Below are 17743 nucleotides of genomic sequence, written 5' to 3'. Positions count from 1 at the left end.
TTTACAGTATAATTCACACCTAAATTTGATTCTCCAAAATGCATCACATCACATTTGTCTGGATTAAACTCCATCTGCTGTTTGTGCCCAAGTCACCAATCTATCTGTGTCCTGTTGTACCCTTTCACAATCGTTGGCACTATCAGCAACTCCACCAACCTTTGTGTCATCTGCAAACTTGCTAATCCAACCACCCACATTTTCCTCCAGATCATTTGTCTATACTACAAACAAGAGAGCCTACGACTGATCCCTGTAGGACACCACTAGTTACCGGTCTCCATTCTAAGAAAATTCCCTTCCACCACTAACCTCTGTCTATGACCAAGCCAATTTTGTATCCATGTAGCCAGCCTATGCCGAATCCCAATTTTGTACCAATCTGCCATGTGAGACTTTATCAAATGTCTTAGTAAAGGCCATATCAACTATATACACAGCCCTTTCCTCATCAATCAGGTTGGTGAGACATAACCTTCCCCATACAAAATCATGCTGCCTATCACTAACTAGTCCATTTTATTCCAAAAATGCACATACCTTCCCCAAGATATTCCCCACCACAGACATCAGGCTCGTTGGCCTACAATTTCCTGGATTATCCCCTACCTCCATTCTTAAACAAGGAAATAATATTGGCTAATCTCTAGTGCTGTGGAACCTCGCCTGTGGTCAAAGAGGATGTGCAGATATCTGCTAATGCCCCAGCTCTCTCTCCCCTTGCCTTTTGCAGTAATCTGGGATAGATCCCATCTGGCCTTGGATCTGTCCCAGGTATTGTAGAAAATCAACTGTTCGTTATTGATCTGAGATATGAAACTCAAATGTTGATTTTCAGAGAACATTGGGTGTACTTGTATGAGATCACTGAAAGTTATCATGCAGGCATAGGAAGCAGAGAAGAAGGCAAATATAATAAAAGCCAACATGGCAAGGGAATTGGAATGAAAGAATAGGAAGTCTTGTTACAATTATGTAGGGCTTTGGTGAGGCAGCACCTGGAATACTGCACATATTTGGTCTCCTTTTAAGAAAGGTCAGGTTTGTATTGTAGGTGGTGCAGAGAAGTTCATTGGATTGGTTTCTGGGTAGAATCCGTTGATGAAAGACTAAGTAAACTGGGTTCTTGAGTCCAAAAGAATGAATTTGATCTGTGATACATGGAAGATTTTGAAGAAGCTTGACAAGATAGACAATGAAACACATCAGTCATTGTGTGAAGCGTTTGAGATGTTGGTCCATAGTTCCTCAAAAGTGGCATCACGGGTAGATAGCATGCTGAAAAAGGCATTTGGCACGCTTGCCTACATCAGACAGAGTATTGAGTATAGGAGTTGGGATGTCATGTTGCGGTTGTACAAGACAGTACTTTTGGAGTACTGCGTAAAATTCTGATTGCCCTGCTACAGGAAGGATGTTAGTAAACTGAGAGTGCAGAAAAGATTTCAAGGGTGTCACCAAGGCTGGAGGGTTTGTTATGGGGAGAAGCTGGATAGGCTGGGACATTCCTCCCTGTAATGTAGGAGGCTGAGAGGTGACGTTAGAGGTTTACAAAATCCTGAAAGGCACAGATAAGGTGAATAGCCAAGGTCTTTTTGCCAGGGTAGGGGAGTCCACACCTAGAGGGCATAGGTTTAAGGTGAGAGGGGAAAAATTGAAAAGTGACCTAAGGGGCAACTTGTTCCAAACAGTCATTGATAAATGGAATGATCTGCCAGAGGAAGTGGTAGATACAGGTACAGTGACAACATTTAAAAGACATTTGGATAGGTACATAAGTAGGAAAGGTTTAAGCTGATATGGGCCAAATGCAGGCAAATGGGACTAGTTCAGTTTAGGAAACCTGGTCTACATGGACAAGGTAGACCAAAGGGCCTATTTCCATGCTGTATGACTCTGACTTTGCTGTGGGAAAGTAGTTTATTAACAGCTTAATAGTAGTCGTAGCTTCTGTGCTACATGCTTAGGTTACATTTTTCTCCCTTTTTGAGCAGCAAGTGACAATTCAGTCTGTTTTTGCTTGCTCACCTTCTCCTCCTTGCAGTATACTGGATCTTGCTTTCCTTGTCATGTTAACTGGGCAAGCAGAAACTCAGATGATGGGTCTCAGCTGATGCTGTTGCACATGAGGTAGTGGAAGATGTCCTGTGTGTGCTCTTTCTCCTGTCCTTGTTGGGAAATGGCTTTCCCCCACTGTGCTTCCTCATGGATAAGTAGCTTTGGGATGTAGCTAATTGGATTGCGTTGCTCTTCCTCGTTCCTTTCTCTAGTTTCCTGTTAATGTTCGTTTCGTTTTGCCAAAGCAATGAGTACGTTGAAGAATGAAATAAACTCTACCTGTCTGGCAACGGTGGTTTGTTTTTTAGGAAAGAATAAGACAGCTACTGAACGTTGAAAGAATACATTTGAAATCTTGAATCAGCATTGAGATATGTAAGCTCCTCAATAAGACAGTTTTGCTGAATGTAAACAATGGGTGGCACTACATAATTTTATTACACTGTTTTGCTGTTGGATCCAGGTTCAAATTACTGCTGGGCTGAGGAGAACTTTCCCCCAGCCCCCAGCTGAAGAAGGCCAATTTGATCAATTGTGAACTGACCAGTGCAGTCAGGGTATTTCTCAGTGATTTGGGATTGGACTATGTCTCTAGAGCAATAGAATTCGAACTTTATTTGTACTGTACCTAACATAGTGTTTGGGACAATGCAGAAGGAGTTTTATTGTGTATCTGACCTGTATGTTACCTCTCCTAGATATATCTGAAATTGCCTTAACTGGAAAGTCTGAATGTATGCAAAATTTACTGCAAAATGTCAACTTAAAGGAAGTCTCCATAAATGGAAAGTAATCAACTTTTTCTTCTCTCAATCAAGGTGTCTGCAACGTTTGCAGCTAGTCTTGTGACCAGTCCAGCCATTGGTGCATACTTGGCCAGGGCATATGGAGACAATCTTGTAGTAGTTTTGGCCACTGCAATTGCCTTGCTGGACATCTGTTTTATACTTGTGGCTGTGCCAGAGTCTTTACCAGAGAAGATGAGGCCTGCTTCCTGGGGTGCACCAATTTCATGGGAACAAGCAGACCCTTTTGCAGTAAGGAACTGAATCAATTCAGCAAACTGTCTTACTATTTTGTTGTGTTCCTTATACTACTTTTTAATAGACTTCTTAAATTTTACTTCCAGACTTTCATTGTTGGTATCCTGTCCCATACTGAATTGGACTGATCGGTTATGCTGCTGGCTCTCTGCCTCCATTGCATTGATTCATAACCTCATTCACGCATTCATTCATTCATGGCTTTGTTACAACCCCCTCTGGTACCACATTAATGTAAAAATTCTCCCTGAGCTGCTGCAGCCTATCATGTCTTTACCCACCTTCAAAACCCTTGGCTTTACTCTTAACTATGCCAGCTTCAGTAAAATACCTTGAAAAATTTTGCTCCCTAAAGTTGTCAACAAAGGATAACTATTCTCTACTGCCTGGAGTCATAATCTGGCACAAATGAAGATGGATGTGGTTATTAGAGGTTAGGCATCTCTGCGGAGATTCTTCAGGGTAGTGTCATAGACCCAACCCTTCCAACTGCTTCACCAATGACCTTCACTCCATTGTAAAGTCAGAAGTGGGGCTGTAACATTTGGTACACAACATTTGGACAATTTGTGATTCCTCAAATACTGAAATCTAAATGCAGCAAGAACTGGATAATATTCAGACTTGCTCTGGCAAGTGACAAGAGCATTGACATCCACAAGTACCAGGCAATAACTATCTCAAACTGGAGAGAATCTGAGCATTGTCCCTTGACATTCATTGACATAAGCATTGCTATCAACATCATGGGGATTACCGCTGACCAAAAACTCAATTTGACACTCCATATAAATAGTGTGGCTATGAGAGCAGATCAGAGACTGAAAATCCTGAAGTCAGTAACTCACCACCTGACTCCAAAAAGCATGTTCACCATCCACAAAGCATAAGTGAGGTTTATGGTGGAATATTCCCTTCTTGCTCAGTTGAGCGCAGCTCCAAGAAACAGACATCTTGACACTATTCAAGACAAAGCAACTCACTTAATTGACACCACGTCCACAAACTTTCACTCCCTCCACCACCAATGCTCCAAAAGCCGTGGTGTATACTATCTACAAGATGCACCAAGGCTCTGTAGGCAGTATCTTAAACCCATTACCACTACCATCTAGAAGGACAATAGATGGGCACACCTGCAAATTCCCCTCCCCAAGTCACTTCTTATCCTGACTTTGAAATACGCTGTCATCAACATCCTGGAATTGCTTACCTAGCAGCATCCTGGCTGTGTGTACACCAAATGGACTGCGGCAGTTTAAAAAAAGAACAACTCTCCAGTTTCCCAAGAGCACATGAGGATGGTCAATATGTGCTGCCCATCCACCCATGCCCACATTCTGTGATTTTTATTTAGAAAAGTAACGTTTGGATGCAGATTTTCTTTGTGTGAAATTGAGATATGTGATCCTTTGTTTTTGCATTTTTAAAAAGTTGAATGGTTGCGTATAGGCTGCTTTTCAAATCAACTGGACTCAGTCTGCATTTTCATTAAATAACTTTTTCTATTCCATTTTGTTGCAGTCTTTGAAGAAAGTGGGTCAGGATTCAACTGTTCTGCTGATCTGTATTACAGTGTTTCTCTCGTACCTGCCTGAAGCAGGCCAGTATTCCAGCTTCTTTCTTTATCTCAGACAGGTAAAGTGGCCCTGTTTTTCAAACAAAAATGAAACCAGTCATTATCTCTGAATCAAATGCTAATAATTTACTGAGACAACAGTGTGGAGTTGGAGGAACACAGGCAACATCAGAGGAGCGGGAATGTTGATGTTTTGTGTCGGGACCCTTCAGAAGTAGAGGGAGGGGTGGGGCTGGGGAAGGTAGGTAGGGTGGTGAGTGCAGGTAGGGAGTGGTGGAGGTTGGTCAGTGGGATGGGTGGGGTGGATAGGTGGGAGACAATATGGACACTCCCTACCTGCATTCACCTATCACCATCCTACCCCTCCCCCCTCTATTTATTTCCCAGCTCCCTTCCCCCTCCCCCATTTCTGAAGAAGGGTCCTGACCCGACACGTCAACTTTCCTGCTCCTCTGATGCTGCCTGGCCTGCTGTGTTCCTCCAGCTCCACACTGTGTTACTTCTGACACCAGCATCTGCAGTTCTTGCGCTCTTCTAATAAATAAACAGGAAACTATTCACCCCCACCCCGTGCGCACAAATGCATCTTGCTGACTATCCCCCTGGGTGGCCTATGAGGGGATGTTGTGTTTTCTTAACCTGAAGAATACTATGAGCACGTTCTTGATAGCGGAGTGTGTAACTTGAGTTCCATTCCTGTGGTGTGCTGAGTTAGTTGGCACACCTTTGCTGCACCAACCAGGCAGCATTTGGGCTTGACATTTGTGTACACAAGTTTAAATGTTATACTTAAAATTAAAATTCTAGGAATTTTGAGACTCCAGTGTAGAACCTTCACCACATCCAAAATTGGCTGGAGTGCATAACTCTCAATTAACAATCATCTTGATAGTTGTGAATTCAGCATTCCAGCATTACTGGGCTGTCTCACTCTTGGTTCAGTCTGTGATGTTTTGAATATTGCATTCCTTTCCTGGATTAACTCCAGATTGTATCTTCTGTAATGTTGTTCTGTAAAACAAGAGATTGGAATGTGGGGAATAGCATTAATGTGTTGAAGAGACGGTTTGCTATATGCGTGAGGATCAAAAACAAATGTTAGTGGTGTTAGATGAAGGGTGAGAGGAGGCTTGTGGAGCATAACCTCCTGTTGGACTGGCTTGTTTTTGCTATGTAAGTACTTTAAGATGCATGTGTGTGTGTTTTTAACCTGTTTTCTTATTTGTTGGGTGCTTTTGTTTTCTCTAGGTAATTGGATTTTCTTCAGAGACTGTAGCTGCCTTTATTGCAGTTGTGGGAATCCTTTCCATTTTAGCTCAAGTGAGTGCTTTCTGATTAAAGTAGGAACACTAAATGTAGTACACTTATACAGAGTCCAACATTTTTTAATTTGGATTTTGCTGATCAAATATTAATTTCACTTGTATTTGCTTCAGACTGTAGTCCTCGGTATCCTCATGAGGTCCATAGGGCATAAGAATACGATCCTCCTGGGCCTTGGCTTCCAAATTCTCCAGCTAGCTTGGTATGGCTTTGGGTCTCAGCCCTGGTAAGTGTGTGGTTTCCTTTGAATAATCAAGCAAGCATAAGAATAGGGGAAGGTGAAAGTTATACAGGCCCTCAATTCTTCTCCATCATTCAAAAGGATGTTGAATGGTTTTGAACTTAATCACCCACTTTCCTGGGTGATTATAAATTCTTTGCCTTAAAATCCAAAATATATCAATCTCAGTTTCACAAATGCTCGGCAGTTAGGCATCCATAGACCCCTGGGAGAACTCCATTGATCGACATTCCCCGATTCAAGAACAGTTTTATCTTTGCCCTAATTGGTGACCTTATCTGAGCATGTTCCCAAGCTCTACACTGCTTCGTACGGTTGTCAGTGTCCTATCAATAAGTTAAGGTTTTTCAAATGAATTTCTGTGTAGTAACCAATTTTTTTTGGTTATGATAGCAGTTATAGAGAGTGGAGAGGATGTTGCAGGATTGTGTAGAGTGTGCAATTTTGGGGGGAATTGGTATAGGACTAATGAGTCAATGCAATTGACCAAATTATGGCATCTTAAATATTGTTTGCTAGAATAATACCAGAGATTGTTTGGAGCGATTGAAGTTTTCACCTTGGAGTAAAGAGGATTAAGAACGTTCAGTGGAATAGTTGAAAGGTTACAGCACAGAATGTCACCATTTAGCCCATCCTGTTTGCTGGGTCTCTGATGGAGCCAATCATCAGGAAACATTTCTCCCGCCTTCTCATAGCCCTGGAGATACTACTTCCTTTTCAGATCCATTTCTGTCTTGAATGTCTCAAATAAATCTGCCTTAACCCTGCTCTCAGACAATTCCCAAAGATCCTTAGACAGCACCTTTCAACCTCATGACCACTTCTTTCTAGAAGGCAAGGGCAGCAGATAGATGGGAACAAGAACACCTGCAAGTTTCCCTCCAAACCGCTTACCATCCTGACTTAAAAATATATTGCTGTTCCTGCACTGTCACTGGGTCAAAATCTTGGAATTCCCTCCCTAAAGGCATTGTGGGTCAGCTCACAGCAGGTGGACTGCAGCAGGTCAGGAATGCAGTTCACCACCACCACCACCACCTTCTCGAGGGCCGACCTAGGAATGAGTAATAAATGCTGGCCAGCCAACGATGTGAGTGAGAATTTTTTAAAAAATATTCAAAATCCTAACTAGCTGTGTGGAAGAATAAGTCTATGCTGTTTATTTCTTGATCCTTCCAGTGATGAGAACAGTTTTTGCATATTTAGTCAGTTGGACCCCTCATTAGTAATACTTCTTCTACTGAATATCCTTTCAACCATCCTTTCTCCAAGAATAGTGGTTACAATTCAATTTCTTCATCACCTTCTTTAATATCTTTGCATCCTTCTAAGGTGTGTCCAAAACAGATGCAAATACTCTAGTCAAGGCTGAACCAGTGTTTCACACAGTTTCAAAATAATTGCCTTGCTTTTGAACACTTTACCCCTGTTGATAAAGTCCAAGATTTTTTTGTTTTATCAAACGCATTCTCTGCCACCTTCAATCGCATGTTCTCATCCGACACTCACTTTAGAATTGTACTATTTAGTTTGTATTGTCTCTCTGCATTCTTGCTACTGAAGTGAATCACTCCTCAGTTCTCTGCACTGAATTTAATCCGTCTCTTGCCTGCCCATTCCACCTGTCTGTCCGTTTTGAGTTCTGTACTATCCTTACAGTTCATAATGCAGTTTTGTATTGTCGGCAGATTTTGCATTTTCTTCATTCTGTAGATCAGTCTCCAGGTCATTAATATATCGGGGAGGCTAGGTTCTAAAACCAACTTCTTGTGAGTTCCATATCATATTCTTGGATGAATCTCATTTTGTTAGTAACTCTTAAGTGCAGAGCCTATCCAATGCAACCTACTTATCAAATTTAAACCCTTCAAATGTCTGAATTATCTCTTCTGTCATGGTGACTTTTGTAGCAGCATCCTTATTGGTAAAAAGAGATGCTAGGTTTTTATTTAGTGCCTCCGCTGTGCCTTCTGCATTATAAGCCTTCCTTCTGGCCCACACCACCTTTTTGATTCCAGCCTCGGGCAACTGTCTGTGTGGAGTTTGCACGTTCTCCCTGTGTCTGCGTGGGTTTCCTCCGGATGCTCCAGTTTCCTCCCACAGTCCAAATATGTGCAGGCTAGGTGGATTGACCATGCTAAATTGCCCGTAGTGTTTCAGGGAGGTGTAGATTAGGTGGGTTATAGGGAGATGGAGCTGGGTGGGATGCTTTGAGGTTTAGTGTGGACTTGTTGGCCGAAGGGCCTGTTTCCACACTGTAGGGATTCTATGTGCTGTAGAAAACTCTTGGGCTCCTTTTTCATAGTTGCCAATCTTGTAGAGGCAATTTAAAATTATCTAAGGTCTTGATAGTGTACTTAAACATGATTCCCACTGGTAGTGGAGGGCAGTTAAAAGTTTTACTTCCATGCAGCAAGTTGTTACTGTCAGGAATGTGTGGCCTAACTGGAAAATATGTAGGATTAAGAGGAAAAAGCCGGTGAATGGATCTAGTTTGATAATTTTTACGAAAAAGCTGGCATGGGTGCAGTGCGCTGTGTTCACCCTCTGCTTTTTGATATTCTGTATCATAACATTAATAGGAAAAATATTTATTACAGGTATATGCCTGGAGAGAGAATTTCTGATTTTGAGCGTAGACCCAAAGAATGAGTCACTCAGCCACACAGACTGGGAAGAGCTTTGTTTTAATGTTTGCTTATCAGTTTGCTGATCTTCTGAGGGAGAATTACACTGGGTTTTGATGAATCTTTGTTGAAGGGAGAGTTGAACCAGATTTGTTTCTGAATGGTATCTTGTGACTCCTGTTAGAGTGTGTGCACGTGCCTATGTGCGAGAGATTGATTGCAGCCTTGTGCATGTTGTGACCCCTGTTGCTGAACAGCATACTCCTGCTTGGTGGCTATGGTTAATGGCCTCTTTGGAGAAGTAGAATAGATGAACATGTTGAGGTACATAGTGGCACAAATATTTTTAAAAATCACTTTTTTAAAACAAAAGGTAGCATTTCAGAGGCACAAAACATGTTGACAAGAACAAATGTTAAAGTACTGTGGGAAGGGGAGTCCAAAACAACCCAGAGCCCAGTTGCGTCCTGACTAAACCAGTTTCAGATATTACCAGGCATATGATTTCCTGGTAGTCAATTTACCATTTCTCAATTGATATTTGTACCAATGAATCACTAACAACATTAAATAATCGCCACTATACTGCAATGTTATGGTTCAGGCTGACTGAGAACCAGCTTTCTTATTGAGAACAGGCTGCAAGTAAGAAAATGAGAATAAACAGATGCACAGTTGATTCACACTGCTTTTCTCTGGGTGCCCTTTGTGTACCTTAGTGGGGTGTTTTCTTTTCAGAGGATAGAGAATGAAACTTTTACCCATAGCAAATGGCCAATGGCAGCAGAAATAATTTCATACATATTACAGCACTATTTTGAAAAAAAACCGTGAGAGTAACACTCACTCTGCACTGCCCCATCCCTGCTTTGTGGGGTTTACCAGCACTCCAGATCCCAGAGTTTGTGAGCCTCCATTAATTTTTATTTCCTTGACAGCTGATCAACATGGTTGCATCCTGCAGTACTGTCATATCCTCGCTGTTCTTTCGGTCGAGAGATTTCTCTTGAATTCCTTATTCAGTTTCTTAGTGATTATTTTGTCAGTTGGCAGTTAGAAAGGGAAATACAATTCATTTTTAAAGAGCTAGAATGCAAGACCAGGGATGTATGGCCAGGGCTATTTAAGGCTCTGGTATGATTGTATTTGGAATACCATGACTTGTTTTGAGCCCTGCATCTAAGGAAGGATGTGCTGGCCTTGGAGGAGGTCCAAAGAAGGTTTAGGATGATCCTGGGAATGAAGGGCTTGTCATATGAGGAGTGGTTGAGCACTCTATAATTGATAGAATTTAGAAGAATGAGGCAGATCTCATTGAAACTTGCAGACCGCTGAGAGGCTTGAATAGAGTGGATGTGGAAAAGATTTTTCCACGAGTAGGAGAGACTATGACCTGAAGGCACAGTGTCCGAGTGAAAAGGTGACCCTTCAAAACTGAGATGAGGAATTTCTTCAGCTGGGGGTGATCAATCAGTGGAACTCATAGCAGTAGGCCAAGTCATTTGAGACTGCGAGAGGGAGGTTCATGATTAGTAGAGGCATCAAAAGTTACAGGGAGAAGGCAAGAGAATAGGATTGAGAAATATATCAGCCATGATCGAAAGGTGGAGTAGCCAAATGGCTTAATTCTGCTCCTACATGTTATGGTCTTGATGACATAGTGTGGATCTTGAGAAACACAGCGGGGCAGGAAAGTTGACGTTTTGGGCTGGGACCCTTCTTTTGTTTTTATCTGAAGAAGGGTCCTGACCCAAAATGTCAACTTTCCTGCTCCTCTGATGCTGCCTGGCCTGCTGTGTTCCTCCAGTTCCACTGTGTTATCTCTGACTCCGGCATCGGCAGTTCTTACTGTCTCTGGTCTTGACCCCTTGTTTTGCTTTGAGTGGACCATTGTGTCTATTTGCCACTAGTTGTTAGTTTGTACCATCCCTTTTATTTCTCCCACTACCCCTGCTTGGGCCCATTATCGTGAAAGTGTTTCATAAGAACAAGAACTAGGAGCAGGAGTAGGCCATCTGGCCCCTCGAGCCTGCCCCGCCACTTAATAAGATCATGGCTGATCTTTTTGAGACTCTGCTCCACTTAGCCGCCCACTCACCATAACCCTTAATTCCTTTACTGTTCAAAAATTTATCTAGCCTTGCCTTAAAAACATTCAGCGAGGTAGCTTCAACCGCTTCACTGGGCAGGGAATTCCACAGATTCTCAACCCCTTGGGTGAAGAAGTTCCTCCTGAGCTCAGTCCTACATCTGCTTCCCTTTATTTTGAGGCAATGCTCTCTAGTCCTAGTTTCACCTGCTAGCGGAAACAACCTCCCTGCCTCCACCTTATCTATTCCCTTCATAATCTTGTATGTTTCTATAAGATCTCCCCTCATTCTTCTGAATTCCAATGAGTATAATCCCCGTCTCCTCATAATCTCAACTCTGTAATCAACTGAGTGAAACTCCTCTGCACCCCCTCCAATGCTAGTATATCTCTTCTCAAGTAAGGAGACCAAAACTGCACACAGTACTCCAGGTGTGGCCTCACCAGGACCCTATACAGCTGCAGCATAGCCTCCCTGTTTTTAAACTCCATCCCTCTAGCAATGACAGACAAAATTCCATTTGCCTTTTTAATTACCTGCTGCACCTGCAATCCTACTTTTAGCGATTCATGCACAAGGACACCCAAGTCTCTGCACAGCAGCGTGCTGCAATTTTTTACCATTTAAAACATAGTCCATTTTGCTGTTATTCCTACCAAAATGGATGACCTCACACTTATCAACATTGTACTCCATCTGCTAGACCTTTGCCCACTCACTTAGACTATCTATATTCCTCTGCAGTCTTTGTCTTCTGCACACTTTGCTCTACCACTCATCTTAGTGTCATCTGCAAATTTTGACACACCACACTTAGTCCCCAACTCCAAATCATCTATGTAAATTGTAAACAATTGCAGTCCCAACACTAATCCCTGAGGCACACCACTAGCCACTGACCGCCAACCAGAAAAACACCCATTTACCCCTAATCTTTGCTTTCTACTGGTCAACCAATCCTCTATCCATGCTAATACATTACCTGTAATACCGTGCAACTTTATCTTATGTAGCAGCCTTTGGTGTGGCACCTTGTCAAATGCCTTCTAGAAATCCAGATACACCACATCCACAGGTTCCCCATTGTCCACCATGCAAGTAATGTCCTCAAAGAATTCCACCAAGTTAGTTAAACATGACCTACCCTTCATGAACCCATGCTGGGTGTTCCCAACGGGACAATTTATATCCTGATGTCATGCTCTTTCTTCCTTAATGATAGATTCAAGCATTTCCCCACTACCGAAGTTAAGCTAACTGGCCTATAGTTACCCTTGTTGTCTACTTCCTTTTTTAAACAGTGGCGTCACATTGGCTGTTTTCCAATCTGCGGGAACCACCCCAGAGTCCAGTGAATTTTGGTAAATAATTACCAGTGCATTTGCTATTTTCCCCCATCACCCCTTTTAGTGACCTGGGATGCATTTCATCAGGGCCAAGAGACTTGTCTACCTTTAGCCCCATTAGCTTGCCCAGCACTGCCTCCTTAGTTTCTAGGTCCTCACCTGCTATAACCTTCTTGCCATTAGTTTTTGGTATGTTATTTGTGTCTTCCACTGTGAAGACCGACACGAAATAACTGTTTAATGTCTCGGCTATTTCCTCATTCCCAGTTATTAAATTGGCCTTCTCATCCTCTAAAGGACCAATGTTTACCTTTGCCACTCTTTTACGATTTACACATTTATAGAAACTTTTGCTGCCTGTTTTTATATTCTGAGCTAGTTCACTCTCATAATCTATCTTACTTTTCATTATAACTTTTTTTGTGGCTTTCTGTTGGCCTTTAAAGATTTTCCAGTCTACTAGTTTCCCACTACTCTTTGCTTTTTTGTATGTGTTTTTTTTCAATCTGATACTTTCCTTTATTTCCTTAGACACCCATGGCTGGCTCTCTCTTTTCCTACAGTTCTTCCTTATCACTGGAATATACTTCTTCTGCTGAGCACTGTGAAAAATCGTTGTGAAAGTCCTCCATTGTTCCTCAATTGACCCACCATAAAGTTTTAGCTCCCATTCTACCTTAGCTAACTCCTCCCTCATTCCTTCATAGTCTCCTTTGTTTAAGCACAGGACATAGGTACTGGATTTAACCTTCTCTCGCTCCATCTGTATTTTAAATTCGACCAGACTGTGATCGCTTCTTCCGAAAGGATCCCTAACTGTGAGATCATTAACTATTCCTGTCTCATTACACAGGACTAGATCTAGGATAGCTGGCTCCCTCGTACATTCCATTACATATCATTCAAGGAAATTATCACGAATGCATTCTATGAACGCTTCCTCAAGGCTGCCATGACCGACCTCGTTTGACCAATGGATATGTAGATTAAAATCCCCCGTGATAATTGCACTATTTTTATATGCATTAGCTATTTCTATGTTTATTGTCCACCTCACCACGATGTCATCATTTGGTGGCCTATAGACCACACCTATCAGTGACTACTTCTCCCTGCTATTCCTAATTTCCACCCAAATGGATTCAACGCTTTGTTCAGTAGAACCTATATCATCTCTCACTACCGCCCTGATATCATCCTTAAATATCAGAGCAACACCACCTCTCTTACCTTCCTGTCTGTCCTTCCGAACAGTTTGATACCCCTGGATATTTAATTCCCAGTCATGACCATCCTGTAACCATGTCTCTGTAATGGCCACTAAATCATACCCATTTTTCATGATTTGCACTGTCAACTCATCCACCTTGTTTCGAATGCTCCGAGCATTCAGATAAAGTTTCATGCTGAGACCTTTTCCATAATAGGATACGATGCTAAACATACATTCAACAGCCAGCTGACTAGGCTCCAGGCTATTGGAAGTGTAGTGCCACATTTCTTCCCCAGACAGCTCAACCTGTTTCATCTCCTTTCATGTTTGACTTTTTGGCATTGCTGGAACCACTTGTCCTTTGGCCTCTAAATAGTACAGAACATGAAGTAAAACTGCCCAAGCATGTTCACCATGGCAACTTAAAAATCTCAAGGTATTATTAGGTATAGCTTTAGTCACAGCTAGCTCAGCTGTCTTTCATCCTAGCTGTTGATGTGATGGGATACAGCTTGTGGAGCAAGAAGTAACTAAAACAAACAGCACCTAAATCTGTTCCCGTGTATGCAGAGCAGCTGATTTTGGGAAAATTTAGTTTCATTTGCAACTTCAATAATAGGAAACCTTACAAAACCTTTAAATGAACATTTTTACTTTTAAGCAGAGTTTATCAAAAGAAATGGGTTTTAAACAAAAAAAAATGTCATTTGTACTCCGTAACATGTAACAAAACTGAGCAGATGCTCCTGTGTTTTAAAGTTGACTGCTGGAGTTTGAATAGATGCTTTTATGCTGACTATTTCCGATGGTTTGACCCATTTATATGCATAATGGACATTGATACCTGCATTATCATTTCCCTTTTCATTCCGGTATGGTATTGTTCATGTGGGTGTATTTGTATGGTCTATCGGGACTGGCACACTGTGCTCACATTTCAGAAACCACCTTCCTTATTCCCATGGTGCACCTGCATTTTCAAGGGTACGCCATGTTGCTGCTGCCTGAACTGTTGAGTGATTGAACTAAAGAACGTAGTTGGGAGAACTAGTCTCCACTATTGAAATGTTGACATGGATTGTTTATGTTGTTTTTTGCAGGATGATGTGGGCAGCGGGAGCTGTGGCTGCCATGTCCAGCATCACCTTCCCAGCGGTCAGTGCTCTAGTTTCTAGGAATGCCGATCCAGATCAACAAGGTAGGCTATTTCCTTTTTCTCCTTGGACCATGCAGTGTGTAGCAGGTGTGAAACAGTTTTAAGACATGCTGGATTCCCTCCCTAATGGCGTTGAGTGTATCAACACCAAATTGACTGTGTCAGTTCAAGAAGGTAACTCGCCACCACCTTAAGGGCAGTTAAGAACGGACAATAAACGTTAACTGAATCAGCGAAGCCCACAACCCCTGAATGAATTGAAAAGAGAATTGCCTTGTGGGTCTCACTGGTTCAGCTGACATTTATTGCCCTTCCTGAGTTGCCCTTGAGAAGGTGATGGTGAGCTGCTGCCTTGAACTGCTGCAGGTAGACCTATTGTGCCAATAGGAAAATAATTGTGGGATTTTGACAGAGCAATACTAAAGGAATGGCTATGAATTTACAAATTAGGATGGTGTGTGCTTGGAGGGACACTTCCAGATGGTGATGGTGTTGCCATGTATCTGCTGCCCTTGTCCTTCTTGATGGTAGAAGTTGTAGGTTTGGATGGTACTCTGTAGGATCTTTGAATTTCTGCAGGAGTGGCTGGGGAGGAAAGAATCAGTCACTGGTTTGAAATCACCAAGTAGCCATACTGTGTATGAGCTGTGATGCCATACAGTCTGTCAAAAGCAAAACACTTAAAAAGCTGGTAGTTGGAAAATGTTGAAATTGAGTGCATCTGTAAAGAAAAAACAGACTGTTTTGCATTTATAACCTCTCCTTTCACTAGGACTGGAATATGTTAACATTACTTTTAAGTAAGCATAGGCAGAAGGTGACATGGCTAAGAATTAGAGGGAAGCACTGGTCTAGAGTAAGGCAGGTGTGACTAAATAACAAGTGGTGATGGTGCATGGCAAAAGTAGGTCCAAGTGGACAGGACAAATGATGAATCTTGAGTAACTGTAAATAACAACATCCTGTCACAACTTTCCCATCCTCGTATTTTAGCATGGCAGTGTAGGGCTACTGGAACTCAGGGAATCAGTGTTAACAGGGCATGAGTGGAGGGGACAACTGATTGAATTTGCAATTCAAAAAAAAGTTCTTTTTTAAATGTAGTTTGCAATTCATTTTAGCTTGGGCAAGAGTAAATTCAGCCTGTCTATTTAATACTTCACAGTTGAAATGTGAAGTCTTCAACAGCAGAGCACATCCCATGGGCTGAATGGCCTATTACTGCACCTATGCCTTGTGGTCTATGAGATTTTTTTTTTCCCTTTCCCTACAGGAGTTGTACAAGGAATGATCACTGGAATCAGAGGATTGTGCAATGGCCTTGGTCCAGCACTGTATGGATTTGTCTTCTATCTTTTCCATGTGGAGTTAAATGAAATGGGAGATGTTGATAACCCAGGCAAAGTTCCAAAAGGAAACATGCAAAATCCAACTGATGAGGTAAAGCAACAACTTGTGCACAGACCCAGCTCCCTTGTCATTTCTTGAGGCATAACCAACCAGCATTGAAGGCAGTGGCACAGTGGTAATGTCAGTGGACTAGCAATCCATAATCTGGTCAGTGTTCTGTGGACATTGGGCTTAAATCCCACCATGGCAGATGGTAAAATTTGAAATAAATTTCAAGTAAAATCTGGAATAAAAATATGCTTACCTGGTTATGAATGCTGTTGGGGAAGGAAATGTGCCATCCTTACCTGATCTGGCGTACTCGTGACTCCTGGCTCACTGTGGTTGACTCTTAACTGCTCTCTGGGCAGTTAGCCTAAGGCAGCAATGCCCAGAACCCATAAATTATTATTTTTTTTAAAATGCTGTTTCAGAAAGTATGAGAAATCCTTGGCTTTGAGTAGAGACAAAAGTCAAGGAAATTAAACAACTATAAAGCCCTAGTTAGGCCCCTGAAGGAATATAATGTTCAATACTGAACACCATATTTTGGGAAGGAGAAACTGCTTGCACTGTCTAGTTTGCAGCGACAGAACACATTTAAAGTCATCGGCGAAAGAATCCGATGGCAGATGAGGATAAATTATTTTAAGCAGTGAGTTTTAATCTAGAATGCACCTCCTGAAAGTAGAATGGAAAATTGATTCGGGAGGAGCTTTTAGAAGCGAGCTTGATGAGCAATTGTAAAGGACGCATGTATTTTGAGGAAAGTCTTCAAAGAGGTGGCACAGACTAAGTTGGGGTGATTGGTCACTTCTGTATGTTTCTATTGAGATACCCCAGTTTGTACTCCATATGATAAAGCTGTGGCAGTAGATAGCATTTGAAATCTATGGGATACCACTTCTCTTAGATGCCATAACTCCATATGGTGCGCACAACAGATGACCAAAAGCTAGGTCCAAGATATTTATTTTAATCAGTGCCTTAAAGAGGTGATGTAGGAATTTGGGGAGGAAATTCCAGAGCTTAGAGCAGACAGCTGAAGGTAGAAAGTTCTCATAAATAAAGAACTGCAGTTGCTGGAAATCTGAAACAAAAACAAAGTGTTGGAGAGACTCAACAGGTCTGGCAGCATCTGTGGAGAGAACTAGTTCTAATGAAGTGTCACTGAGCGTGAAACATTTAGCTGTCTTCATTCCACAGATACTGCCAGACCTGCTGAATTTCTCCAGCACTTTGTTTTTTGTATGTAGGAAGTTCTCTTGCTCTCTGGACCTCTGCTTCTCCCTGTTACTTAAAACAAATCAAGTGTGAAAGAATGACCTGCAAAATTTGCTGTCATGTTTCCATGCTTATGTTGCCATAGTTGAACATAACTTTCATATCTGAGGCACTTTGAAATGTGATGTATGTGCATGTAAACTTTCTAATGTCCCTCAGCATTAATGCATGTAACAGTGGTGAACGTCAGTGAAATAAGAATGTTAAAGCTATTTTGAAAAATATTGACAAGTTCCCTTGTGTTAAGTTCTTTGAGTTGAGAAACAAACTGTCCTTAATTTATTTTAATTTTTAAAAGCTTGCAAAATTACAACTTCAATAATTCCAGGTTTTTCTTTTCTTCCTCTATCTTATTTTGTTTGTCCAGAGTACTATAATCCCAGGACCTCCC

At 41.8% G+C, this 17743-nt stretch overlaps 1 protein-coding gene across 1 annotated transcript in view; it reads left to right on the top strand.

The window, feature by feature from the left end:
• Window positions 1-17740, top strand: part of mfsd14a2 (major facilitator superfamily domain containing 14A2) — a gene marked incomplete at its 3' end in the record, with an annotated part of 56256 nt that extends 38516 nt beyond the window's left edge. Inside the window, exons 6-12 of the mRNA XM_048613947.1 lie at window positions 2877-3095; window positions 4626-4739; window positions 5929-6000; window positions 6117-6229; window positions 14624-14721; window positions 15953-16119; window positions 17720-17740. Of these exons, the coding sequence (XP_048469904.1) occupies window positions 2877-3095; window positions 4626-4739; window positions 5929-6000; window positions 6117-6229; window positions 14624-14721; window positions 15953-16119; window positions 17720-17740 (804 nt within the window). The remainder of the gene's footprint in view (window positions 1-2876; window positions 3096-4625; window positions 4740-5928; window positions 6001-6116; window positions 6230-14623; window positions 14722-15952; window positions 16120-17719) is intronic.
• Between the last annotated feature and the right edge of the window lie 3 nt (window positions 17741-17743).

The sequence above is a fragment of the Rhincodon typus genome, chromosome 29 (assembly GCF_021869965.1).
Source record: "Rhincodon typus isolate 14 chromosome 29, sRhiTyp1.1, whole genome shotgun sequence".
In the NCBI taxonomy this organism is placed as follows: domain Eukaryota; kingdom Metazoa; phylum Chordata; class Chondrichthyes; order Orectolobiformes; family Rhincodontidae; genus Rhincodon; species Rhincodon typus.
Note: the sequence above shows the minus strand (reverse complement) of the source record. Positions and strands in the feature narration are given on the sequence as shown.